The 26,255-nt window shown below is 44.6% G+C and overlaps 1 protein-coding gene across 4 annotated transcripts; it reads left to right on the top strand.

The window, feature by feature from the left end:
* Positions 1-3: 3 nt before the first annotated feature.
* Zbtb25 (zinc finger and BTB domain containing 25) lies at positions 4-25,128 on the top strand. Of its 4 annotated transcripts, none has more exons than XM_045154443.1 (3): positions 4-81; positions 15,195-15,374; positions 23,494-25,128. In XM_045154443.1, exons 2-3 carry the CDS (start codon positions 15,202-15,204, stop codon positions 24,626-24,628), a joined length of 1,308 nt encoding a protein of 435 aa, XP_045010378.1. In that variant the 5' UTR covers positions 4-81; positions 15,195-15,201; the 3' UTR covers positions 24,629-25,128. The 4 variants fall into 4 exon arrangements, with proteins under 4 accessions (XP_045010378.1, XP_045010377.1, XP_045010376.1 ...); XM_045154442.1 differs by lacking the exon at positions 4-81 and adding an exon at positions 911-952; XM_045154441.1 differs by lacking the exon at positions 4-81 and adding an exon at positions 1,700-1,949.
* The last annotated feature ends 1,127 nt before the right edge of the window (positions 25,129-26,255 follow it).

Here is a 26,255-nt window from a genome sequence, read left to right as displayed (position 1 = left end):
GGCACCACCCGCACCGCGGGGACCGGGGCGGCGGCGGCGGCGGCGGCTTGACCACCCACCCCTCTCGCCCCTCTCCCTAGGGTAGGCTTGGGACCTCCTCCGCCTGTTTGCACAGCTGGATGGGACTGGGCTCCTCCCGACTCCCTAAGGGCACGATGCTGCTTTCTCTCCCTCTCTGCCCAGATGTCAGCCCCCGGCCCCGCAGGGTCCAGCCGTTGGACCCGCCCTCGCGGTGCGGCCCGGGCGCTGTCGGGGTGCCAGCACCCTCGTCCGCTCGGGGTCGCCCATTCCCCGCGCTCTCCCCCACCCCGTCTTCCGCGGGCCCGTCCGCCTCTGGCCCTGAGTCACTTCCCCCGCCATGCCCCACCCCGCCCAGCCCGCCTCTCCTCCCAGGCTCCCGCCGCGGCGTCGCCGGCCCCGCGCCCCCACCCCTCTCCCGCCGAACACGCGGGCGCATCCTTTCGCGCCCCCCGCCCCACCCAGAACGCCGAGGGGGAGGGCTGCCCGTGCTTTTTTTTTTTCTTTTGCACACCCTGGGGAAAGTCCCCGGGGCCACGCGGTGGATGTGTGGGGACCCAGTGACGCGGAGACTGGTGTCAACCCCACCCACCCACCCACCCGTCCCCTCCACGCTTCCGCCTACAGAGTCACGGACTAGAGACTGCGGCCGTGGCGCCCACACGTCGGACCCGACCCCCCGCCTGCCCGCCCGGGCGCGCACGTACACACGCACGCACGCACGCACGCATGCACGCACGCAGAGCACAGCAGCCAGGGCGCCGCTGGTTGCCCAGTTGCTCGCGGGGCGGCCCGGTCACGTGGTCGCGTCGCGCGCGGCGGCCGGGCGCGGGAAGCCGCGCGAGAGCGGCCCGCGGGGTGCGTGACGACTCGCCGCCGGCGCCGCGTGCTGTGCGCAGCGCGGGAGCCAGCCCGCCGGCGCGGCGGAGTCTGGGTAAGCGACGCGGCCCTGCCCCTGTGGGCTGCTCCGGGGCTCAGTCCCTCCCGCCGCGAGCTACCCCCGGGGCGGCGGCGGCGGCGGCGGCGGCGGCGGCTGCTGCAGCTGCACCGGTCGCGGGACAGATGCAAGTAGCCGGGGCAGAGGGGCGTTTTCGGTCCGTTGGAGCTGTCAGTCAGGGCGCTGGAGGAAAATGGCAACCGCAAGCGAGCGAGCGAGCGCTGGGTACCGGATGCCCGGAGCGGTCCTTGTCGCTGTGCTCCACCGCGGCCTAACGCCGGCGGGGATGGCGCGCAGCCCTTCCAGACTGTGGGTCCGGCCGGGGTGGGGGACGGCGACCCGACGCAGGGACCCTCCACGCCCTTCAGGCATTTCACCTCCCCCCCCCCCCCGCCTCCTCCAGGCGCTCGGGCAAGGGCCCACGCCTCTAGCAAGTTGGGCGGGTTTCCAGATCTGGCTGCAAAGACGCAACGACCACTGTCCCTTTCCCCCATCCAGTTTGTGAATACCCAGTTTCTAGGACAGGGAAGACCCCCGACCCTCATAATTACTGTTTTGGTTCCCTCCCCCCCCAATATTTTAACTCTTTCAAGGCACATTTGAAGTCTGCCTCGTCGCTGTCTTCCTTGCACTTAATTTGGAGAAATCTAGCTATTCGTTGCTTAGGCAACACACTACCTGGATACCTGATTAGCAGTTAGTGTTGTGTTTTATAAATCCCCCTAAGGGATTAGAGTTGGCGTTCTGACTCTTGAGACTCAAGTCCTTTTGGCATAGCTGTTGATTCTCTCCCAGGATTAAAGTGCACCTTGGAATGCCAAAGTTGAGAGCTGAGAGGAGCCTTATATAAAAAAAATCCACTTCATCCCTCTCATTTTCCAAGTGTAGAAGCCAGGCCCTACACCTAGCCATACCTGCATTTCAGGGCCACAGACACTTTGTCATCGCACTCTTTCCCCGTGCCAGGAATGCCATACTGGTTTAGCCCTCTCTGGTGAGTGTCCACCAGAGTTGATTCCACTTGCCTGCCGGATTTCTCTGGTTTATTGAGAAATCAGGCTAGGCCAGTGTGTGATGGCTCTAGAATAGTGGGGATGACAGTTTCCTGGTCTGGTGTATGTGTATGATGTCTTTTGGAGCCAAAAGCGAAACCTCCCTCCCCCATTTCTGCCCTGTATTCTACAAGAATAGCATCTGTGTTTGTTTCTATTTTCTCAGCTTTGTTCCCCTGGAGACCTCAAAGTAGTGATCCTCCTGCCTCGGGCTCCTTAGTGCTGGGATTACAGGTGTGCCACCATGCCCAGCCACTTGTGCAGCTTTAGGCTCAGGCATCAGAGTCTTTTGGCAATCTGGGCGTGGTGGTGCACGCCTTCAATTCCTGCACTTGGGAGGCAGAGGTAGGAGGATCACTGTGAGTTCGACACACCACCCTGAGACTATAGTGTGAATTCCAGGTCAGCCTGGGCTAGAGTGAGACTATTTCGTCAAAAACAACTGACATAAAAAGAAAAAGGAACAGCGAATCCATTGTCACACAGAGCTTTAGACATTCGATGGGTTGATTCTGATAGCTATGATGCAATCAGAAAGCAGTTAAACTTCAGGGGTGGTCAGAAAGAAAGGGAGGGGCCTGTGTGACCTGCTGTACATTTATGCTCACCACTACTATTATATCTTTGGATATAGTGGAGATGGATTTTGCTCAAGTCTGGTCTCCATTTATTAAAATACCTTAATGGGTCAGCTTCTGTACTAGCTGCTTTTATAGGCAACTTTTTAATTCGTATCCAAAAGAAGGTAGGACTGTCTCCATGTTACAAATATATTGTAAGCCTGTGAAAATGGGCTCAGAGAGATTTACCTGACTGTGGTGATGTAGTCATTTGCAGAGGAATTTAAGCCTAGATCACTTATCTTACAAGTCTAGTCTGTGCTCTTTTGCATTATATCTTGCTCCCACTTCAAGCCGGGAAGGGGATGAGAGAATCGCCTGTGGCTGATTTATTGGCGCCTGTGGTTGCCCAGAGAGGCCAAGCAGGACTTTCAGCTGCCCTCTATGCCTTACAAAGTGGAGCTATGTGCTTCCACCCTATCTCCTGAGGGGAATGCAAAGGAGCCAGGCTGTCTAGCTGGGGAGGAGGGGCCCTAGTGCCTTGGCAGTAAAATATCCTGACCAGGGCTGTGCTGGGAAGTGTTGCATAACGCCCTCCCTACCAGTGAACCCAAGTGATTTATTTCTTTAGATCTGTAGGTGGTGCTTGGCCAACTTGTCAATTTTAGTAATAACAACTAAAAGAGAGTTGTTTTGGAGGGGTGTATCCGCTTTTGTTTTGTTTTTACAAGGTAGGGTCTCACTAGCCCAGGCTGACCTGGAATTCACTATGTAGTCTCAGGCTGTCTTTGAACTCATGACAATCCTTCTACCTCTGCCTCCCTAGTGCTGGGACTGAAGGCGTGTGCCACTACACCCGGTTCTGGAGGGGTGTATGCTTGCAGATCCCTTGTTAGATAAAAGCAGTACAGGTGTCTTATCTTGCTAAGTTATAAAGTAGTTCTACACAACTTCCTGTGCCCCCTTTTTGCTGATTTAATCAACATAGCATGTGAACTTCAGTCCTTTAGAGAAGGAGGCTAAGGAAAGCACTGCTCCTGGTTATAGTCACCAGGCTGTGGAGGTAGGCTAGGCTTTTTGATCTCTGTGTGTGTGTATGCATGCACGCTAGTTGTGTGTCTCTAAATCAAAGTTTTTCCTCATCTGTAAAACACAGATGAAAATAATACATTAGGCTGAGGCAGGAGGATTGCTTTGAGTCTGAGGCCAGCCTGAACCACAGGGAGCTGTTTCAGAAAACAAAAAATAAGGTCTGGAGAAATAGCCCAGAAATTAAGGCACTTGCCTGCAAAGCCTAAGTACCTGGGTTTAATTCCCCAGTACTCATGTAAAGCCAGATGTACAAGGGGGTGCATGGGTCTAGAGTTCGTTTGTAGTAGTGGAGGCCCTGACACACCCATTCTCTCTCTCTATCTATCTACATCTTTCCCTCCCTCCCTCCCTCCCTCCCTCCCTCTCTCTCTCTCTCTCTCTCTCTCATACATAAATATTAAAAAATATAGCTACAGCAAGATTTAAGAGGTAATGTATATATAACTTACCACTTAGCACTTGGGAAGCTGAGGTAGGAAGATTCACATTAGTTCACTGATTTTTGTTTCTTACGTTTATAAATATAATTTTTAAAGTAACTTTTTCTACAGCCTTTCTCATAACTTAAACTTCCTGCCAAAATTTCGTTTTAAAAATTTTTTATTCATTGGTAAGTGTGTATGTGTGTGTGTGTACACCAGGATCTCTTGCCAGTGCACATAAGCTCCAGAAATATGTGCCACCTTTTGTGTCTGGCTTTTTGTGGGTACTAGAGAATTAAACCTGGGCCAACAGGCTTTGCAAGGAAGTGCTTTTCACAGCTGAACCATCTTCCAGCCCCTTCCCCCCAGATTATTATTTTTCTCCCTGAGGTAGGGCCTCGCTCTAGCCCAGGCCGACCTGGAATTGGGTGGCCTTGAACTCACAGTGATCCGTATACCTTTGCCTTCCATGTGCTGGGATTGAAGGTGTGCGCCACTATGCCTGCGCCTGGCTAGCAGCAATCTTCCTACCTCTACTTCCCAACTTCTAAGATTATAAGCATCTGCCACCATGTCTGCTTTCTACCAAAAATAATTAGATGTAACCCTCAAATCTTTCTATCTTTGGGTGCTCCATATTTCAGGGAAATAGATGGCTACATGAGGAGCAAAGGCCATTTAAAAGACCCAGCCAGGGCTGAGGTGCCGCTTCATGGCAGGTGCATGCACACAGCTCGGATAGCTCACCGCCAAGCAGAAGAGGGGTGGGGGGGGGATGTCTTAGGTAAGAAAGCTTGCCGCACAGACACGAGGACCCAGTGTCATCCCTGGCACTCGCGTAAGAAGCTGGGGATGGCTGCACCTGCCTGTGACGCCAATGCTGAGGGGCCACAGATAGAAGGATCTTTGGGATTCCCTGGCCCGTCAGTCCATCTGAAAAATGGTCAGTTCCAGGTTCCATGAGAGACTGAGCAAAATAAGGTGGAAAAGCCAGGTGTGATGTAGCACTCCTGTAATCCCAGCACTTGGGAGGTGGAGGCAAGAAGTTCAAAAGGTCAAGGTCTTTCCTAGCTAGATGGGGAGTTGGAGGCTAATCTGTGACACATGAGACCTGTCTGGGGGAAAAAGCCCTCCTGTAAACAAGGTGCACTGTGGTGGTTCACACCTATAATCCCAGAATTTAGAAGACTGAGTCAGGAAGATCAGAAGGGCAAGGCTAGGCTCAGTTCCATAGCAACTTTGAGGCCGGGGCCACATGAGACTGTCCAAAAATATATTAACATATTTTACTAATTTTTTTGGGGGGGTTCGAGGTAGGGTCTCATTGTAGCCCAGGCTGACCTGGAATTCACTATGCAGTCTCAAGGTGGCCTCGAACTCTCTGTGATCCTCCTACCTCTGCCTCCCAAGTACTGGGATTAAAGATATGCACCACCATGCCCAGCTTTTACTGATATTTTTAATTTTTGTTTATTTTGGGGGAAGAGAGAGAATGGGTGTGCTAAGGCCACTAGCCGCTGAAAACAAACTCCAGATTCATGCACCACCACACGCATCTGTCTTACGTGAGTTCTGAGGAATCAAACGTGGGTTCTTAAACCTTGCAGACAAGCGCCTTAACCACTAAGCCATCTTTCCAGCCACCTGTTGTGTTCTTTTTTGAGACAGGGTCTTACTCTGTAACTCAGGCTGACCTCAAACTTGAAGTTCTGCCTCAGCTTTCTGAATGCTGCACTGACTGGCATGTACCATGCCCCCTCCCCTCTGCCTTTGATTCCTAATGGTATTTGATGTACAGTAATCGAAAAAAAAAATTAAAGAATAGCAGGACCTCTGTATGTCCCTCTTCCAGTGAGTCTACAAGGATCCCCATCTTGGTAAACAAAATTCCTAACATAATTACTATCAAAACGTAACAACTGATTGACTAAAAGCAGGTAAGAGTCCAACTTGTATTTTTAAAGTCAGGTATTAAAGAGGATTGTGAGATGTAAACACTGCTGCCCTTCTCACTTTTTTCTGATTATTTTATATATATATATATATATTTTTTTTTTTAATTGACAGCTTCTATACTTAAAGACAATATACCATGGTATTTCCCTCCCCTCTCCTCCCCCTCTTTCCCCTTCATAACTCTGTGCTCCGTCATATCCCCTCCCATTCTCCATTAATCTCTCTCTCTTTTTTTTTTTCCCTTTTTGGTTTTTTCAAAGTAAGATCTCACTCTAGCTCAGGCTGACCTGGATTTCACTATGTAGTCTCAGGGTGGCCTCGAACTCACAGCTCCTACCTCGGCCTCCTGAGTGCTGGGATTAAAGTCATGTACCACCATGCCCAGCTAGTCTCTCTTTTAATTTGATGTCATCATCTTTTTCTCCTATTATAAGGTTCTTGTGTGGGTATTGCTAGGCATTATGAGGTCTTGGATATCAAGGCCAAATTCTGTCCAGATAGTTGTATGTAAGGAGTGGTACCCTTCCTTTGGCTCTTACATTCTTTCTGCACCCTGAGCCTTGGAGAGTGTGAGGTGTTTCATTGCTGGACACTCCTCCATCCCTTCTTCTCAGGGGAGGATTTGGGTCATCCCGGTGGTCATCGCCATATGAAAAGAGAAGCTTCTCTAACCAGAAGTGAGAGTAGCATTAATATATGAGTATGAACATTAAGTATAGTGCTTTCAGGGCAATTTGGTGAGATTAATATATGCATTTATCCAGACAAGAGCAGGCTTTACACTCCTAAGGCTCATGACCTCCCCTGCCATAGGCTTTTAGTACCAGGCATGTATTCCCTCTCATAGAGAGGGCCTTCAGTCCAATTGGAGAGCAGTTGGTTTCCCTCAGAGCAGATATGCCACTATTGCACTCATTCAGTCATTTGGCCTGTGTGGCCAAACTTGAGGTTTCCAGTGTCCACTGTTTTCACCGTTGATGACTTCTGTCTCACATACAGTGCAGCTTTTTCAGCTTTGAGTTGGCTGGGCTACAGGGAGAAGGTTTTCTGCTCAGTACCTGCTTGATTTCTCAGTGACTTTGCTGCTCAGGCATGTGAAGTCTTCAGCAATAGGGTCTTACCATCTCTTTCTTATGGGAAACCAAGGGCCTTGGCAATAGCCTATAATGTTTTGGAGACAACAGGGACCTCGCTGGCCAACAACTCACTGGAAGGTATCCCATCCCTGGCACTGAAAATTTTCTAGTAACAATCTATGGCTTCTGGATGTGCCATTATTTAAGAAAGTAGATTTTCATATGTTTTACTCAGAATATCTTGAATTTTGATTGACCCCCCCCCTTTATACAATCTCTTCCCTGACCTCACTTAAGCCTTTCCCCTCCCTCTAATTTGTTCTTCTACCATCCCCTTAAGACCTTCCCTCTCCTCCCTCCCTTATAGCCTTTTTCTAGCTTATGGGCCTCTGCTACTGATTTTTGGTTCCAGACCACACACAAGCCTATACATTTGTAGCTAGGATCCACATATAAGAGAGAACATGTGACATTTGGCTTTCTGGGCCTGGGTTAACTCACTTAGTCCTTTCTAGATCCATCCATTTCTCTGCAAATTTCATAATTTCATTTTTCTTTACCACTGAATAGAACTCCATTGTGTAGATGTACCACATCTTTATTATCCACTCATCTGTGGATGGACATCTAGGCTGGTTCCATTTCCTAGCTATTGTGAATAGAGCAGCAATAAATATGGTTGTGCAAGTATCTCTAAGGCAGTGAGAAGAGTCATTAGGATATATGTCTAGGAGTGCCATAGCTGGATTATATGGCAAATCTATTTTTAGCTGTCTCAAGAACCTCCACACTGATTTCTACAATGGCTGTACCAGATTACATTCCCACCAACAGTGCAGAAAGGTTCCTCTTTTACCACATCCTCGCCAACATTTATTGTCCTGTGTTTTCTTGGTGGTAGCCATTCTGATTATTATTTAAAAAAAAATTATATATTTGAGAAAGAGGCAGAGTGAGCATGAGCATATCAGGGCCTCCTGCCACTACAAATAAACTCCAGACACATGCAGCACTTTGTGTATCTGGCTTTATGTGGATACTGAGGAGTCGAACCCGGGGCTGTAGGCTTTGCAAGCAAGTACCTGAACCATCTCTGGCTATTATTACTGTGATTTTTTTTTCCAAGATATGGCTTCACTCTAGTACAAGCTGACCTGGAACTTATTCTGTAGTCTCTGGCCCCAACTCACAGCAGTCCTTCTACCCCTGCCTCTTGAGTGCTTGACACAGAAAATAAACATGGCAAACATAGTAACTCTTCAGCATCTCTCCTCATTTTGTCCCTCTGTCTGGCCTCCAAAGGTTAACACCTGCCTGAAGTTGTTATCTCTACAAAAAACAAATAAATAAAAGTTTGGGGATTGTAATGTTAGGTCTAAAATTTTCAGTTCAGTTCCTCTTCCCATTTTTCACCAAATATACATTGATCTCTCCTCTTAGCACCTCTTTGAGCATCTCTCAGGAAAGTGCAGAACTCATACGTGTTACCATGACCTCCCTAGGCCTGGGGGTTTTTGCGAAGATTTCCTGTTTGTTCACAATGGTACTTTGCTTCCCATCCTGAGCACGGCTACACTCTGCTAACCTTTGGGTCACTGGGGTTAGTCTCCATGGAGTAGAGTAGTGACAGGCCTCTGGTTCTCTTTTTCATGCCTAGATTTTACATCCCAAAAAGTGTGATTCACACCATCGACTCTAGATTCTGTAATACTCCTTAAGAGTGATGTTTTTGTTTTGTAATTATCTTAGTTGGACTTAAACTCGCAAGTTTTGTCTCTTACCGATGTTGGACAGCAGCTGAAATCTGTTGCTTTTTAGCCTGTGGTGTGCTGCTTAGCAGCTGCTGCACATGGAGAGCTCAGGATGGCAAGAGACTGAAGCAGTCTGTACACGTCACCCCCATGTCCTCTCTAGGAATCCCCTCGCGCCCCATCAACACAGTTACTCTGAGCGCTAGTCCCTTCTCCTCAGACACGGAGGCCGGCTGTTGCCTAAGTTGTATTCATCGCATATGTCATAACAGCCATCACACTTGGGGCTTCAAGCATCCAAACAGTATCGGAAAGTTACAATCTCAGTGAGTGGGTTTAATCAACTGGAAAAGATAGAGCAGCCAGTGAACTTGAGAATGGATTAATAGAAGGCAACTTAAAAAAAATTTATTAATATGATTGCTCCAGGGCCTCTTACCACTGCAAACTCCAGATGCGTGTACGACTTTGCACATCTAGCTTTGCATGGGTACTGGGGAGTGGAACCCCAGGCAGTCAGGGTTTGCAAGCAAGCTCCTTTAGCTGCCCAACCAGCTCCCAGAAATTATCTAAAGCAGAAAGACAAGTGCATAGGAAGCTCCCTCTACATTTTAATACTGTTTCCTCCACGGACCTTTTCCCTTTACATATGGACTGGCTGTATAGTTTGTAAATTAAGGTCATCTAAAAGTGTCCTCTCAACTTCTTGGTCCTCACCTCGATCTCTGCAGTGCTGGGAAGAGATTCCTCTGCACCACAGCACTTCTGCATGAACCCTCAGGCTGCCCCCTTCTGGCTCGTCAGCCACTCCGTCAAGGTCCTGCCCTGTCTGTGCCTCCTTTTGTAGCCACTACTTCCTGAACTTGCCAGAGATCGCCAAGCCCTTGGTCTCCACACTCAGGGCGTGTCTCTTGGGCTGCATGCACATTTCTTTTGAGGTTTGTGTTGTTTTTTTTTTTTTAAACAACACCATTGTTACCTCCTCCCGTAAGATTCTTGCCTTTTCTTCACCTCTCTTGCCTTCCCTCAAGTTTCTTATGTCTCTTTCTGCTTTATTGTATCTTTCGTGTTTTCCAAGGATTCATACTTAGCTCTTTTAAAGAGAATCATTTTTCTTGTGTGCCTGTGTGTGAGTGAGCATGTGCCTCAGTGCATGTGGAGGTCAGAGGACAACTTTGTAGTCGGCCTTTGCCTCTCCACCTTATTTGAGGCAGGGTTTCTTGCTCTGGATTCTCACTGTGGTGTTGTTGCTGCACCCCCACATAAGCTTCTGGGAAATCTGTCTCCACCTCCCTTATCACTGTCAGCATGCTAGGATTACAGAAACTCACCTTGGCTTCATATATATATATGTATGTATGTATGTATGTATGTATGTATGTATGTATGTATGTGTGTGTGTCTGTGTATATGGAGGGGGAGAATATTTTTATTTGTTTGCAGGATGAGGGAGAATGAGAATGGGTATATCAGGACCTCTGGCCACTCCAAAGGAACTCCAGATGAATGTTCCACATTGTGCATCTGGCTTATGTGGGTCCTGGGGAATCAAACCTAGGTCCTTTGGCTTTGCAGGCATGTGCCTAACCATTGAGCCACTCTCCAGCCCCAGCTTCCAATTTTTTATGTGGGCTCTGGGGATTGATTGAACTTGGGTACACCAGCTTGAGGGGCATGCCTTCTACCTATATTACTGTTCATAAAAACCACTGTTTTAGCCGGGCGTGGTGGCCCATGCCTTTAATCCCAGCACTCAAGAGGCAGAGGTAGGAGGATCGCCATGAGTTCGAGGCCACTCTGAGACTACAGAGTGAATTCCAGTTCAGCCTGGGCTAGAGTGAGATCCTACCTCAAAAAAAAAAAAAAAGAAAAGAAAAGAAAAGAAAAAGAAAAAGAAAAGAAAAAAGAAAAACCACTGTTTTGCTTGGCCGATCTTAAATGCAACTGGGGTCTTAAAATCATGCTCCTCAGCAAGCTGACCCCAGCTTTGTTGTTTCCCTCATTTTACCTTTGTTTTTCTATGCTAAATTAATTCTTCTGTCATCTAAATATACCCCTCCCAGTAATATTACTCATTTTTATCTGTCAGTCTATCTTTGTCTGTTCAAGTCAGACCAGTTCCAGTGTGTGATTTCCCATGGGGTTGCTAGAACTTACTGCACTGGTCTCCCTCAAATGTTCTTAGCAGCTCTGGTGGCTCCAAACACTTTCACTTCCTACTGTAATTATTACTTGTTTGTATCTCCTTGATTAGACTATAGTAGTCTTCACTTTAGCATTATTATTATGTCTTTTTTTTCTGTTTCAGGTCTTGTATCACAAATGCTTTCGACTTAAAGAATTTTAATGAGTATTTTTGTTGAGTAAGTGAAGAATTTGACTATTACTTAGACCATCAACTACAAGGTTTTTTGTATTATGACTTTTTTGTGCTATTTCTAATTTCCGTATGGTTCAATGGCTCATTATATGTTGGAAGAGCTGGTAAAGATATTTAGGATCCACAGTTTTGATTTTTATTTTATTTTATTTATTTGAGAGAGAGAGAATGGTCACACCAGGCCCTTTAGCCACTGCAAATGAACTCCAAGTGCATACGCACCTTGTGCATCTGGCTTACGTGGGTCCTGAAGAGTCAAACCAGGATCCTTTGGCTTTGCAGGCAAACACCTTAGCCGCCAAGCCATCTCTCCAGCCCTTTTTTTTAGGAAATTTTTATGGCTGGATTAAAGTACTTTAAACCATTTATTTATCCTATTTTTATGTATTTATTCATTACAGAGAAAGAGAGAGGGAGGATGGGTGAACCAGGGCTTATAACCACTGCAAGTGAACCCCAGATGCATGTGCCACCATGTGCATCTGGGTTATGTGGATTCTGTGGAATCAAACCTGGGTCCTTAGGCTTTGAAGGAAAGTGCCTTAATTGCAAAGCCATCTCTCCAGCCCCCATTTCATTAATTCTAAGAAATGTTTCCATACTCTGAGATTTCAAATATAGAGGGTTTTTTGGTGTATGTATATGGTATGTGTGTGTATGCCATGTGCACACACTTGCAACGGCCAGAGGGATGTCCTCCTTGATTGCTCTTCCACCTTATTTCCCTGAGACCTTATTTCCTCAGTGAACTTCGAGTTCCTGTTTTTTCATTAGAAGGGCTGACCAGGTAACCCCAGCAATCCTGTCTCCACACCCCCTCCCGCCCCGGGCTGGAATCTTACACGTGCGTGGTCACGCTCATCGTCTTACACATTTACTAGAGGAGGCGGGACTCGGCTCCTCGTGCTTGTGCACCTGACCTGCTAGCTACCCCCCCCCCCGCCCCTTTGTTCTTTATACAGTCAAATATGGGAAATACGTTTGTGTAACCTCGGTTGTCACTTCAGAGATACTTAGGGTGTTTTTAAAAGGATGGTTAGGGCAAAAGTTTTGTTTTGATTTTAATTAGGGTGGAATGGGCACACTTATTTGAATAAGTAGGGCTTAAAAGTAATGCATGAATATAGATAGAAAAAGATCAAAATGAGGAATTCCTAAAGTATATTATTATTTCTGTAAAAAATTAAAACCTGTAAATGATACTGTCCTTTGGCAATAGATATATTCCTATACAGGACGAATGTGATAATGTATGAGTCATATATACCATATTCAGTCAGGTGGTTACTTTTGGAGGCAAAATAGAAGGACAAAATGAGGAGAGATGCTGAAGGGTTGCTATGTTTGTCATGTTTATTTTCTGTGTTGAGAATAGATAGATGAGTATTTTTTCTGTTGTTCTCTGTACCTACTTGCTATCTGAAATATTCTATAATGTTAGGTTCAGACAGTGTAGCCCCTACCCACTCTTGAACCCCTGCTTCTTAGTTTCTCACTCAGAAATGATTAGTAGTGAACATTTGACTAGTTTGTTTGAACCTTTCCAGAGATGTCTATGTGAACAGGAATATATTTATGTATACATTTTTCTTCTATATTTAAAAACAATTCTGGGGCGGGAGAGATGGCTCAGCGATTAAAGGCGTTTGCATGCAAATTCTGGCAGCCTGAGTTCAGTTTCCAAGTACCCACTAAAGTCAGATGCACCATGTGGCACATGCATCTGGCATTTGTAGTGGCAGGAGGCCCTGATGTACCCATTTTCTTTCTCATTCTTCCTCTATCACTGCTTGCAAACAAATAAAGAAAAATAACCATTCCAGGCTGGAGAGATGGCTTAGTGGTTAAGCGCTTGCCTGTGAAGCCTAAGGACCCCGGTTCAAGGCTCGGTTCCCCAGGTCCCACGTTAGCCAGATGCACAAGGGGGCGCACGCATCTGGAGTTCGTTTGCAGAGGCTGGAAGCCCTGGCGCGCCCATTCTCTCTCTCCCTCTATCTTTCTCTCTGTGTCTGTCGCACTCAAATAAATAAATTAAAAGAAAGAAAGAAAGAAAGAAAAATAACCATTCCATTGCTTTTACCTAGTCTATACAGTTTTATACTGTGCCTTTTTACTTAATAATTTGTCTTAACAATTAAGCTTCAGTAGTATATTAAACATGTAATTTTAATAAAAATAGGTTCTCTAATAGTTACCTTACTTTATTTGCTAGTAAAACATACATACTGGTTTTATTCATTTATCCTTGCTTTGTTTTTTTCAAGGTAGAGTCTAACTCTAGCCCAGGCTGACCTGGAACTCACTCTGTAGCCCAGGCTGACCTGTAGCTGCCTCAAAAAAGAAAATAAAAAGACACAACCAAAAAAGAAATAAAGGTAGCCAGGCGTGGTGGCATGCCTTTAATCCTAAACTTGGGAGCAGAGGTAGGAGGACTGCCTGAGTTCGAGGCTACCCTGAAACTACACGGTGAATTCCAGGTCAGCCTGGGGTAGAGCGAGACCCTACCTTGAAAAAAAAAAAGAAGGAGAAGAAAGAAAGTTAAAGGTGTGTAACACAGAGGTAGCACCGTAAAGTGTTAGCTGTTTTTACTAGAGTATTGACTGTTCTTCTATCTGCTTCTCAGCCTGCTATCAGTCTCCAGACAACCTCACCCTTCACCACTGACCTCCTCAGACTTGGGTCTGTCTGGCTAGTAAGGAAACCTCACTCTTGCTCCCAGCCATCCCAGTGATGGTCTTTTGCTGTAGCTACAATGTCTCTGAAGCACTGGAGCTCTGTACAGCTTGGGTGGAGAAGCGCAGCTTCCCACCTGCCTGGGGTGTGTAGCACCCCCACGTGGCCATGCTGCTCACAGTGCATCTCTTGGCCAAGACTTGCATATTCTTCCTCAGGCAGGATTTTCCCGAGACTCCTGTCTGCCTTCACTTATCATCGGAGCCTATATGCCTTGGTGTGTCTGAGTCTACTTAAGATGAGATCAGGCTGTCAGTCCTTTCTCACAGGGCTCCTCATGTACATCGGGGTATGTGGTTCCAGAGCTTACTGTGATGAGTGATGAGTCCACAAACATTTTATGTCAGGAACCCAGTGTCCCCTGAGCACTAGGGGATCCCTAAGAAGCACTGACAGCTCTCTCGCCAGATAGGATGCCCTGTTAATACTATTCACATTTATAGCTAACTTAGCAGTTTCCATTACAACATGATTTCTACATGTTATTTAACTCTGAGCCACAGATACATATCTCATTTTCATTTGACTAATTAGGAAACAGCAGTAGAAACATTATGATCACAGAATGGGGGTGTAGCTCCATGGTAGAGTGCTCACCTAATGTACATGAGGCCCTGGGCCATATCCCTAGTACCACAGAGAAAGTGAGGAAGGGCTTGGGACATAGCTCAGTGGTAGAGTGCTTGCCTTGTATATGCAAGACCCTGAGTTTGAGCAAACCTAACAGCACACACAGACACACAAAAGAAACATAATCACATAGAAAAAGACAGACCTTCCTTTCACTCATACCAGGAGACCTTTTTACTAGGTAGAAGATGACCATGTGCCAGACATGGTGGATGTACCTTTAATCCTAGCACTCTTGAGGCAGGCAGAGGTAGGAGGATCACAGTGAGTTCAAAGCCACCCTGAGACTACATAGTGAATTCCAGATCAGCCTGGGATAGAGTGAGACCCTACCTCGTAAAACAAAAAAAGAAAAGAAAATGACCATGTTTTACTGTTTAGCAGAGTTTATATCAATTGTTAACAGGGAGGGTTTAGTTTTAGCTAGATATGGAGTGGAATTAACAACATTGAAAATTGTTAAAATTTTTCACTTAAACTTGTCTCCTTGCTACTCTAGGCTTATATAACTGTAACCAATTTTGTATAAAATGCATATATAATTATATTCACCTAAACATGTATATTTACATTGCTCTTGTTCTCAGAGCCACAATGGATACTGCCAGCCATAGCCTTGTCCTTCTGCAGCAGTTGAACATGCAGCGAGAATTTGGTTTTCTGTGCGATTGCACAGTGGCCATTGGAGATGTGTACTTCAAGGCCCACAGAGCAGTGCTGGCTGCTTTCTCTAACTATTTCAAGATGATATTTATTCACCAAACAAGGTAAGGATGTATTTTTGTAAATGAGAAGAATTTTTATATATGGCAATATATTTTGTAGGATTCATTTTTGTAGAATCACCTTAATTTTTAAAATTAAAATAATTTTTATACATTAGTAATTAGATCCATTATGTAGTATCTGTGGTATAATAATGAAAAGAATTATAGCTAAAATTTATTGAAGGCTTGTTACATATCTAGGCATTAAATCTTATCATGTAAATGCTACTTTGTCTCTATATTAGAGAAAAGGAACCTGAGACCTTGTTAAGTAACTTGCCCATCCAGGATTACACAGCTGGTAAGTTGGACTCAAATTGTAGATCTAAAGCCGGGCATAGTTCCACACTTCTTTAATCCCAACACTAGGGAGGCAGAGGCAGAAAGATCACTATGAGTTCGAGGCCACCCTGAGACTACATCGTGAATTCCAGAACAGCCTGAGCTAGAGTGAAATCTTACCTCAAAAAAAACCCCAAAAAACAAGAACACTGGGCGTGGTGGTGAACACCTTTAATCCCAGCACTCGGGAGGCAGAGGTAGGAGGATCGCCATGAATTCAAGGCCACCTTGAAAATACAGAGTGAATTCCAGGTCAGCCTGAGCTAGAGTGAAACCCTACCTCGGAAAAAAAAAAAAAAAAAAGAAAAGAAAAAGAAAAATTGTAGATCTGTCTGAAGCTGAAGGTCTTGCTCTCAGTCATTAAGTTGATTGCTATTCCACACCACTTCAAGGCAAGGTCAGTGTTATATATAATTCTACCCATCCTATACTCCACACTATAGCTAACAAGCTATTTGTTTCACATACTTTTTCAAGTTCTTTGGCTTGTTTTTTTAAATTTATTATTACTATTTTTTATTAACAACTTCCATGATTATAAACAATATCCCATGGTAATGCCCTCCCCCCCACTTTGCCCTTTGAAACTCCATTCTCCATGATATCCCTCCCCCTCTCAATCAGTCTCTCTTTTAATTTGATGTCATCATTTTTTCCTCCTATTATGATGGCCTTGTGTAGGTTAGTGTCAGGCACTGTGAGGTCATGGATATCCAGGCCATTTTGTGTCTGGAAGAGCACGTTGTAAGGAGTCCTACCCTTCCTTTGGCTCTTACATTCTTTCTGCCACCTCTTCTGCAAAGGACCCTGAGCCTTGGAAGGTGTGATAAAGATATTGCAGTGCTGAGCACTTCTGTCACTTCTTTCCAGCACCATGATGCCTTCTGAGCCATTCCAAGGTTACTGCCATCTGAAAAGAGAAGGGTCTCTACTGAAAGTGAGAGTAGCATTAATATATAGGTATGAACATTAAGAGAAGTTGTTCCAAGAGCACATACACATGCATACCCACATTACATCTCGTACACACACACACACACAAAAGCAAAAAAGGAAAAAAAAAGTGTTTAGGAAGCTAAAAAGCAATCTTCCTACTTCAGCCTCTCAAGTGCTGGGATTAAAGGCCTGAGCCACCACATGCAGCTTAAAGAAATAATTTAAAAATAAATTTAAAAGAATGAGGTAACTCTTTATGTATTGTTATGGAAAGCTCTCCAAAGCACGTTGTTAAAAAAAAAAAGTTATGGGGCTAAGTTTGTAGCTTACTGTGAGGCCCTTGGTTTGAAAAAAAACAGGAAAGAGGAAAGGAGGAAGAACAAAAGAAGGAGAAAGGAAAAGGAAAAAAATGAATTAAAAAGCAAGGATGAGCCAGGCATGGTGGTGCAGGCCTTCAATCCCAGCACTTGGGAGGCAGAGATAGGAGGATCACCATAGTTCAAGATTACCCTGAGACTACATAGTGAATTCCAGGTCAACCTGGGCTAGAGCAAGACCCTACCTTGAAAAACAAAAACAAGAACAAACAAAAAAAGCAAAGATGGGTGCTGGAGAGATGGTTTAGTAGTTAAGGCACTTGCCTATGAAGCCTAAGGACCCAGGTTTCAATTCCCCAGAACTCACATAAGCCAGATGCACAAGCTGGTGCATGCATCTGGAGTTAATTTGTAGTGGCTAGAGGCCCTGGTGTGCTCATTCTTTCCCTCTGTTTTTCTCTCAAATAAATAAATAAAATAAAATAAATAAAAAATAAATAAAATAAAAGAGAAGTTGTTGTTTTTTTAATTGGGGTGATAGGAATTCAGGTTCTGAGCTTTGGGAAAAGTTCATTCTAGGTTTACTTCATTCTAGAACATTCCATGTTATTTTAACTTTTTAAATTTTGAGACAGAGTCTTGCCAAGTATCCCATGCAGGCCTTAAACTTGTAAACATCTTACCTCAGTCTCCTGAGTAGCTGGGATTGCAAGCCAGTATCACCAGGCTTGGTCCATTGTTTTGTTTCTAAGGTAGAGTCTTGCTCTAGCCCAGGCCAACCTGGAATTCACTTCATAGTCTCAGGGTGGCCTCAAACTCATGGCAATCCTCCTGTTTGGGAGGATATTGGGATTAAAGGTGTGCACCACCACACCCAGCTCTGTTTTTTTTTTTTTTTTTTTTTTTTTATTTATTTGAGAGCGACAGACACAGAGAGAAAGTCAGATAAGGGGAGAGAGAGAGAATGGGCGCGCCAGGGCTTTCAGCCTCTGCAAACGAACTCCAGATGCGTGCGCCCCCCTATGCATCTGGCTAACGTGGGACCTGGGGAACCGAGCCTCGAACTGGGGTCCTTAGGCTTCACAGGCAAGCACTTAACCGCTAAGCCATCTCTCCAGCCCTGTTTTTTTTTTTTTAATTTAAAAATGTTTTAAATTTTTTTATTTTTACTTATTTGAGAGCGACAGAGAGAGAAAGAGGCAGATAGAGAGAGAGAATGGGCGCGCCAGGGCCTCCAGCCACTGCAAACCAAACTCCAGATGCGTGCGCCACCTTGTGCATCTGGCTAACATAGGTCCTGGAGGATCCAGCCTAGAACTGGGATCCTCAGGCTTCACAGGCAAGCGCTTAACCACTAAGCCATCTCTCCAGCTCTCTGTGTTGTTTTAAAGAACCTACATGAAGCTAGAAAGATTGCTCAGTGGTTAAAGTTATTTGCCTTCAAAGCCTGAAGGCCTGGATTTGATTGCTCAGTGCCCATGTAAAGCCAGATGCACAAAGTGGTGTATGCATCTGGAGTATGTTGGCAGTGGCAGGAGGCCCTTGTGCACCCATACTTGCTCTCTCTTTCTGTCTCTCTCTCAAATAAATAAATAAATATACTTTTAAAAGAACCTAGGGCTGGAGAGATGGCTAAGCAGTTAAGGCACTTGCCTGTGAAGCCTAAAGACCCAGGTTCGATGTCCCAGAACCCACGTAAGCCAGATGTACAAGGTGGCGCATGTGTCTGGAGTTCGTTTGCAGTGGCTGGAGGACCTGGCATACCCACTGTCTTGCTGTCTCTCTAGTAAATAAATAAAATAAAATATAAAATTAAAAATAAACTGCATGGAGTAATTAGGAGTCAATGATCAATACATCTTTAATTGTTAATCCATCCAAATATTTATTATAAGTACCCATGTGTCAGACGATGAGATAGATCTCAATAGCAGATAAGTTACATACCCTGTCTTCAAAAACTTTATAGTCCAAAGAGAGGTAGCATAAAGTGCAGAAGATTGCAATGGACTTGATCTCACTATGCTTCGGGTGCTAATGGTTATTCTTGCTCTCACAAAATACCCCAGAACACAACTTAAGGGAAGAAGGATTTATTTTGTCTTGTTATTTCAGAGGTGGCAGTCTGTGGTTGACTGGCTCCATTGCTTTTAGGCCTGTGGAAAGGCAGTTAGAAGGGCATGGGAGAAAAGCTGCTCACTTCATAGTACCCTGGAAGCAGAGCCAAAGAAGACAGGTCAGGGACAAGATATACGTATGCCCTTACCCTTCAAAGACATGTTCTTAATGACTCACTTCTTCCGACTTGGCTCCATCTCCCAATAATGCCATCAACTTATGAGCCCATGAATAGATTAATCCACTGATGATGTCAGAGCATATATGATCCAGTCACTTTCTCCAAAGCCCCATCAGCTACAAGCACATGAGCCTCCATGGGACAGTTCAGATTCAAACCATAATTCTCTTTCTTTGTTTATAAAATTCTAGAATAATATGCATGCCCTGGGTATTGAGAATATTAAATGGAATAATGACATTAAAGTGCTTAAACAAGCTGGGTGTGGTGGCGCACGCCTTTAATCCCAGCACTTGAGAGGCAGAGCTAGGAGGATCATAGAGAGTTTGAGGCCAGCCTGAGACTACATACTACATAGTGAGTTCCAGGTCAGCCTGGACTACAGTGAGACCCTACCTCAAAAAAAAAAAAAAAAAAAAGCTTAAGCAGAGCTTCGCTGATAATAATGTAATGTACAAAGTAGTATTTCCACAGCCCTGTTTTTTGCAAGTTTTTCAGAAATATATTTATTTGCAAACAGAGAAATAGAAGAGAGACAGAGAAGAATGGACACACCAGGGCCTCCAGCTGCTGTAAATGAACTCCAGATGCATGCGCCACTTTGTGAATCTGGCATCATGTGGGTACTGGGGATTGAGCCTGGGTCCATAGGCTTTGCAAGCAAGCACCTTAACTGCTGAGGCATCTTCCAGCCCAGCAGCCTTGTTTTGAGAAGGTTGGAGTGGACTTTACACCTGGATCTTGAAATAATAGGAGTCTGGTTTCTTCTGTCTTCTTATCTTCTCATACATGTGCGTGTGTATGTATGTATGTATGTGGGGGTTGGGCAGAGATTGACATCCAAAGTCTTCCTTGGGCTGGGAAGATGACTCAGTGGTTAAAGACACTTGCTTTCAAAGCCTGCTGGCCCTGGTTTGCCAGCCCGGGTTTGATTCCCTAGTACCCATGTAAAACCATACAAAGTGGCACATGCTTCTGGAGTTCATCTACAAGGGCAAGAGACCCTGGCGTGTCCATACATATATTATCTGCATGCACATACATGCACAAATAAATATATACATATATATATTTAAAATAAAGAACAGGGACTGGAGAGATGGCTCTGTGGTTAAACTTGCTTGCTTGCAGATTGTGATGGTTGGGGTTCACTTCCCCAGTCCCACGTATAGCTATGTGCATAAAGTGTTTTGTACGTCTGGAGTTTGTTTGCAGCAGAAGCAAGAGGCCTTGGTGCATCCATTCTGTCTCAAATATTCAAAAGAAAACAACAACAAAGGCCTTCCTTAATCACTGTCCACCTTTTTTTTTTTGAAACCGTCTCTCACTGAACCTGGAGCTAGACTAGCTAGCCAGCAAGCACCAGGGGTCCTCTTGTCTCCACTGCCCCATGGCGGAGATTACATGCAGGTACCATTGCTTTTACGTAGGTCCTTGGGATTCAAACTCAGGTCCTCATGCTTGTGCAGCAAATACTTCACTGACTGAACTATCTCCTGAATTTTGCAAATGTTATAGAGGATTATGTTTCAGGGACCTGCAAGCAGAGGGGAAAAAAAATGGCAGGAAACCAGGTGACTCATACTTGTAATCCCAGCACTCAAGAGGCAGAGACAGGAGGATAGCTAGAGTTCAAGGCCAGTGAAGGCTACAAAGCATGTTCCAGGCCAGCCAGGGCTACTAAGTAAGACTCTGCCCCAACCCATCTGATCCCCACCCCCAACATTGTATGAGCCAGATATGAACATTCAGACAACAGAGTAGATGGGGTGACGGAACTGTGGCACAGAGGGAGAGGGGTGGATGCAAGACAGCCTTTTCAACTACAAGGACTTTCCACCTCTGACATAAGTTGTCACTATAAATTTCCTTCATATGGTAGAAATGCCATCTCCTCCTTAGTTTTCCCTGTGAGCTATGAGTTGTTCAACTCTTAAGGCACCTGCTGTAAGCCAGCACAATGCTAGACCAAACCTAGGAGTTAGGAAGGTGGCAGGCCTGACCTGTGGTAAAGTCTGTACTGACCAGTAAAATCCGTCAGTTATTAGAACTCCAGACTGAAGCGAGAATAAACCATGTCACAGAACATGTCAGTGAATAGGTTGGTCATAGCATAGTGGAACCCAAAAAGAGGAAGAGGGAAATCCAAGATACCACGATTAGGGAAACCAGTTGCCAGCATGCTGACACTGTCATTCTGAGGTAATTGACCTAAACTTGTGTCTCAGGGAAAAGTCCATTGGTGTGTGCTTTTTCTATGGTTCCTTGTTGTCTACCCTAATTTCAAGGTTAGTGGTGTTAAACTGGTATTCTGTCTAGTAACTGAATTCTATATTCATATGTAAAAATTGAGTTTAAAATTACCTTAAAGTTTTTCAAAATTATACCTATATTCACCTGTGATTAAAAAAAATAAGTGAAATCTAGGTGTGGTGGCGCATTGCCTTTAATCCCAGTACTTGGGAGGCAGAGGTAGAAGGATCACCGAGAGTTGGAGGCCACCCTAAGACTACATAGTTAATTCCGGGTCAGCCTGGACCAGTGTAAGACCCTGCCTTGAAAAATAAAATTAAAAAAAAATTAAAAATATAAATAAATAAATGAAGCCAGGCATGGTGGCGCACGCCTTTAATCCCAGCACTCAGGAGGCAGAGAGAGGTAGGAGGATCGCTGTGAGTTCGAGGCCACCCTGTGGCTACGTAGTGAATTCAAGGTCAGCCTGGGCTAGAGTGAGACCCTACCTTGAAAAACAAAAACAAACAAAAGTAAATAAATAAATAAATGATATAAGCTTGGGCATCATGCTGCATGCCTTTAATCCCAACACTCAAGAGGCGGAAGTAGGAGGATACCTGTGAGTTAAAGTACAGCCTGGGATAGAGTGAGACCCTACCTTGAAAAAAACACAAAAAGTAATCATTTAAAAATTGGATAATGTTCTAAAAGCCCAAAGCAAAGTTAGCATAGTTTTTTTTTGGTTTTTTTTTTTTTCCTTTGAGGTAGGGTCTCACTCTAGCTCAGGCTGACCTGGAATTCACTATGTAGTCTCAGGGTGGCCTTGAGCCCATGGTGAATGGTGATCCTCCTACCTCTGCCTCCTGAGTGCTGGGATTAAAGATGTGTGCTACGACACCCAGCTCTAGCATAGTTTAAATTTTAAATGTTACCAGTTTCATTCCTATTTTCTTTTTTTGAGTTAGAGTCTTGTTCTAGCCAGGCTGACCTAGAATTCACTATGTAGTCTCAGGTTGGCCTCGAACTCTGGCGATCCTCCTACCTCTGCCTCCCAAGTACTGGGATTAAAGGCGTGCACCGCTATGCCCAGCTGTTTAAAAAAAAAATTTGTTTGTTTTTTTGAGGCAGGGCCTCACTCTACCCTGTGCTAACCTGGAATTCTGTAGCTCAGGCTGGGCCTGAACTCATGTCAATCCTCCTACCTCAGTTACCTGAGTGCTGGGGTTAATGACATGCTGTATCATACCTGGCTACTTCATTCTTTCTTATAGTAGAATAACATATTATTGTATGTATAAGCCCCATGTTGTTTATACTTTCATCTTTTGATAGATATTTAGGATGTTTTCATCTTTTGGCAATTACGAATAATGCTACAGTGAACATCAGCATACAGGTATCTGTTCAATCCCTATGTTCAGTTCTTTTTTTTTTTTTTTTTTTTTTTTTTTAGTTTTTCAAGATAAGGTCTCAATCTAGTTCAGGCTGGCCCGGAATTCACTGTGTAGTCTTTCAGGGTGGTCTCAAACTCTCCATGATCCTCCTACCTCTGCCTCCCAAGTGCTGGGATTAAAGGGGTGCACCACCATGCCTGGCCCTGTGTTCAGTTCTTATAGTTATATACCCAGTAGACTTAAATTCCGTAAAAGCAGGTTGCTTATTTTAGGCATTATCTTTATTTCCCACCCGGCACCTAATGTAGGGCATAGGCGTATTGCTGAAGGTCTTTCAGTGTTGAACTAATCAGAATCTCTTTCTCTCTCTCTCTCTCTCTCTCTCTCTCTCTGTTTCCTAACTTTAGTCAAAAAAAAGGCTTGTTAGTGGCCCTGTGAACTTGCATGAAGTGAAAGCGTGAGCTTTTGCTGTTGTATCATATCAAGGCAGATTATTAAATATGAGCCACTTAGGAAGAGATTGCTTTAACCTTCATCTGCTATAAATCAAAGGGCTAACTGGGTTGTTTTGTGTGGGTTTGTTTTTGTTTTAACAGTGAGTGCATAAAAATCCAGCCAACTGATATCCAGCCGGACATTTTCAGCTATTTGTTGCATATAATGTACACAGGAAAAGGGCCAAAACAGATTGTGGATCACAGTCGTTTGGAGGAAGGGATTCGATTTCTTCATGCTGACTACCTTTCTCACATTGCAACTGAAATGAATCAGGTGTTCTCACCAGAGGCTGTGCAGTCCTCAAATCTGTATGGCATTCAGATTTCAACAACCCAGAAAGCAGCTGTCAAACAAGGGCTGGAGGTTAAAGAAGTGCCTCCCCCTGCCAGTGGAAACCGAGCTGCTACCCAGGGCGACCACCCCCAGTTGCAGCTCTCTCTCGCTATTGGGCTGGATGATGGCACCACAGATCAGCAAAGGGCCCATCCTGAGGCCCAGGCCTTGGAGGATCACCAGAAGCCCCCAGTGCCCATCAAGCAGGAGAGATGTGACCCAGAGTCGGTGGTCTCCCAGGGCCATCCCTCACCCTCACCAGAGGTGACAGGCCCCTCTTTCACAGAGAACAGCATCAAAGTACACTTGTGCCATTACTGTGGAGAACGTTTTGACTCCCAAAGTAATCTGAGACAGCATCTCCATACCCATGTGTCTGGATCTCTCCCATTTGGTGTCCCTGCTTCCATTTTGGAAAGCAATGACCTCGGAGAAGTACATCCACTTAATGAGAATAGTGAGGCTCTTGAATGCCGAAGGCTCAGCTCCTTTATTATCAAGGAGAACGAACAGCAGCCCGACCACTCGAAGCGGGGTGCCACAGAGCCCTTGCAGATCAGTCAAGTATCTTTGATCTCCAAAGACACAGAGCCAGTAGAATTAAACTGTAATTTTTCTTTTTCAAGGAAACGAAAAATCATTTGTTCCATCTGTGGTCACCGATTTCTCCGAAAGAGCCAGTTACTGGAACACATGTATACACATAAAGGTAAATCTTACAGGTACAGCCGATGCCAAAGGTTTGGGAATGCATTGGCCCAGAGATTTCAGCAGTACTGTGACAGCTGGTCTGATGTCCCCCTGAAAGGCTCTCGCTTGTCACAAGAACGTTTAGACTTGCCCCGTGCCTTAGAGTCAGAGCTCACACAAGAAAACGTGGACGCTATCCTGGTTGAGTAGCAGCACCTCAGACACTTTGTTCCAGTCCTGGACAAACACCTCCCTTGCCGTTTTTATTCTTAAGTTATTTTTCTCCTCGAGGTCTGTTGACTTTTAAAATAATCTACCCATGATTTTAAGGTCGTATATATTAGGCTTTATTATTACAAAACATGGCTATTAAACTGTAACCTTCTGTTCATTCTACAAACTTTTTAGAAATTAAATCAGTTTAGAAATCAGAAGTTAATATAGAAAAATAGAGACTTCAGAATGAATGGTTATTTATCTATAAAATCTTTTTATTTTAGGTTGCAGAATCAGTATAAACTTGAACATGAAGCAGCACAGATCTGTTTTAAACAATATTCGAGAGTTTGGGAAAATAGCTCAGTTATAGTATGTGCCTAGCATGCATGAGGTCCTAGGTTCAACCCCAGCCTAATTTTTAAAATGTTATAAACTATTACCTTTGTCTTGTGATCCATATGAATTAAATCTGTATGAGGACTTTTACAATATTTTCTGCCACATAGGAAACTTAGTTATTTTAGTGTATAACTATATATTATAATATATAAAAGTCCCATTTTAATACAAGGCTATACCAAATCATGAGTAGTTTTAGCTATTACTTACTAGCTTTGCAGCCTCTTACATGGCCTTTTATTTACTGAACATTGAGTATACCTCATTTAAAATTTTTTTTCTTGACAACTTCCATATGTATAGACAGTATACCATAATTGTAATCTCCTCCCACCATCCTTCCTTTTCCCTCTTCCAAGTCCCTCTCCTAGACCCCATCTTTCCAACTAGACTCTTCTATTTTGATGTCATCATTTTTTTTTCCCTCCTGTTACGTAGGTCTTGTGTAGATAGCATCAACCATTGTGAGGTCGAGCGCCACAGCCACTTTTTGTCTGGAAGACAGTATTGCAAAGCAGTCCTCCCCATCTTTTGGCTCTTACTTTCTTTATACCATGGTTCCTAATTTAGATGTCTCAGTACTGAACACTCCATGTCTGTTCTCAACACTTCAATGAGTTTTGAGATACCCCAGTGGTTACTATCATTTGAGAAGAGAAACTTCTCTAATCAAAAGTGAGGGGAACATTAATACCAAGTTTGGTGGGTATAATATATCCATTTAGCCAGACAGCAGTAGTTTTTTCACCCCTAGGGCTTATGACCTCCCCATCCATAGGCTCTTTTTTTGTTTGTTTTTCGAGGTAGGTTCCCCCTCTGGCTCAGGCTGACCTGGAGTAGTCTTAAGGTGGCCTTGAACTCACTGCGATCCTCCTACCTCTGCCTCTCAAGTGCTGGAATTAAAGGTGTGCACCACCATGCCTGGCTGCCATAGGCTTTTAATTTTTTTTTTTTAATTTATTAGAGACAGAAAGAGGGAGGAGGGAGAAAGAAAGAGAGAATGGGCACTCCAGGGTTTCTAGCCACTGTAATCAAACTCCAGGTGCGTGTACCACCTTGTGCATATGTACAGCCTTCCACATGGCATCATCTTGTGCATCTGGCTTACGTAGGATTTGTGGAGTTGAACATGAGTCCTTAGGCTTCACAGGCAAGCACCTTAGCCACTAAGCCATCTCTCCAGCCCCAGTATACCTCATTTTTTTAAGGAAAATATCTC

Source organism: Jaculus jaculus, chromosome 7 (genome assembly GCF_020740685.1).
Source record: "Jaculus jaculus isolate mJacJac1 chromosome 7, mJacJac1.mat.Y.cur, whole genome shotgun sequence".
Taxonomy (NCBI): domain Eukaryota; kingdom Metazoa; phylum Chordata; class Mammalia; order Rodentia; family Dipodidae; genus Jaculus; species Jaculus jaculus.
The sequence above is the reverse complement of the archived record's forward strand: the minus strand, read 5'-3'. Positions and strand labels throughout refer to the sequence as shown.

Bases quoted from the DNA above. Each gene is read 5' to 3' on its own strand.
- Zbtb25 (XM_045154443.1), top strand. From the start codon at position 15,202: ATGGATACTGCCAGCCATAGCCTTGTCCTTCTGCAGCAGTTGAACATG. The intron at 15,375-23,493 runs GTAAGGATGTAT...TTGTTTTAACAG, and splicing joins ATATTTATTCACCAAACAAG to TGAGTGCATAAAAATCCAGC.